Source organism: Marmota marmota, unplaced genomic scaffold (genome assembly GCF_001458135.2).
Source record: "Marmota marmota marmota unplaced genomic scaffold, marMar, whole genome shotgun sequence".
Classification (NCBI taxonomy): Eukaryota; Metazoa; Chordata; class Mammalia; order Rodentia; family Sciuridae; genus Marmota; species Marmota marmota.
Genome location: NW_025999900.1, coordinates 50,145,066 through 50,146,586, shown reverse-complemented (window position 1 = coordinate 50,146,586; position 1,521 = coordinate 50,145,066). Strand labels below are relative to the sequence as shown.

The following is a 1,521-nucleotide window of genomic DNA, read 5'->3' as shown; positions in this document are numbered from 1 at the left end:
GGGACGGTTCCGGGAGCCGGAACTCGGCCGCCTCGCGCTTGGTGTTCGCTCCGATAAGATCAGGTTCTAAGAAGCACCCAGGCACTGAACCCTAGCAATCTGTCTGCAAGCCACAGGCGAATTGCAGCCTGAAATTACCTGTTCTATGGCTGAATGCGCTGCAGTCAGTCGAAAACAGGGATGGTGACGTCAGCTTTCCAACATGGTCGCTGCTGGCCTCCTCTTTGGTCTGACCGGTGTGGAGAACCGAGATGGACCGCTTCCTTCCCCCGTCTCGAACCCAGAATTCAGCCCTGAGTACGGTGCTTGCACGGCTGGCAGAAACTCTACATGCATTTTCTCACTTAATTTTCATAGTGCAATTACAAAATGGCACATTTATCTTCTTTTATATGGAATTGACCTTGTCTTCAGGACCTTGTACTTGGCCTGTCACGGTGCCTTTGCTGGTATTCTTCACCCAGCCAACCACTCCTATTTTCTTAGCTTCATCTTCTGTGTACATTCTGAACCAAACACCCTGTACTCTCCCGAACACCTCGTAGTCCACGGATTTCAGTGGCTCGCTGGTAGACATGGCGGCGGCGAGCCCTCTGCCGAGGAGCCGGAGCGGGATTCGGGGCGCGGAGACTGCGGCGGCTGCGAGGGGGAGGAAGCACATGGGACCGCGGGGTGCCCTCCGCGCCTGTCCCCCGCCCGAGTCGCAAGCGCGCTGGGTTCACGCGTCAAAAGCTGTAAATGAGACCGCCTGGCCCGGGAGTGAGGGCAGACGGGGACGCCGGGCGTCCGAGGCCTCTTCTTGCCCCCCCAGTATATTGGTTTTAAATTGTTATTATCGGTGTTATTTTTATGCAATAAAGCATTAGCAGTAAAGTAAATGTCTTCATTGTCTGCAACCCTCAGACACATTTGACTCTCCCACTTCCTGGGGAGAACTAATTTTATGGGTCTGACCTGTCTGTTTCTAGTGTACTTTATACTTTTTATGAAAGTACAATAAGTACATTTCCATAAGCTATGTATAGCCTTGTTTTGAGTGCTTTTAAGGTAAAAGATGCATTTGGGGACATTTTCTTCATTTTTTTAAATCAATACTATGTTCATGTTGAAAATGTTTTCCATTCATTATCTGGTCTTAGGGCTGGAAGTTGGCATTTATATAATTATTTAAAAAATATTAAAAGCTTTGTGTAGGGGGTAAGGGGAAGAAGAACTCTGATTTAAATTGTAACTAACACAGTTAGCAATGTCAGAGAGCAAACTATTCTCCCTAGCTTTACAGAGAATCAAAAATGTTTTCAAAGCCAAGGCTAGGACTTGGTCAAAGCACCTGGACTGGTGCCTTTGCCAAGGGTGTTCTCAATCAGTGAGTAGAGCACACCAAGGCACGGAATGAAGAAGAGTACACTAGAAGCCACTAATGGGTTCCGCCTGATGGACTAGTTTATGAGAGAAAGTGAGGGACACTTTAAAATGAATTTCAAGATGCTCTGAAAATATCTAATTTGGGGAAGTTTTTCA

The 1,521-nt window shown here is 47.5% G+C and overlaps 1 protein-coding gene across 1 annotated transcript; it reads right to left on the bottom strand.

Annotated features, from left to right (window-relative positions):
* Positions 1–387: 387 nt before the first annotated feature.
* Positions 388–805, bottom strand: LOC107145606 (acylphosphatase-2-like). Its single transcript, XM_015489625.2, has one exon. It carries the CDS (start codon positions 659–661, stop codon positions 389–391), a length of 273 nt encoding a protein of 90 aa, XP_015345111.1. The 5' UTR covers positions 662–805; the 3' UTR covers position 388.
* Between the last annotated feature and the right edge of the window lie 716 nt (positions 806–1,521).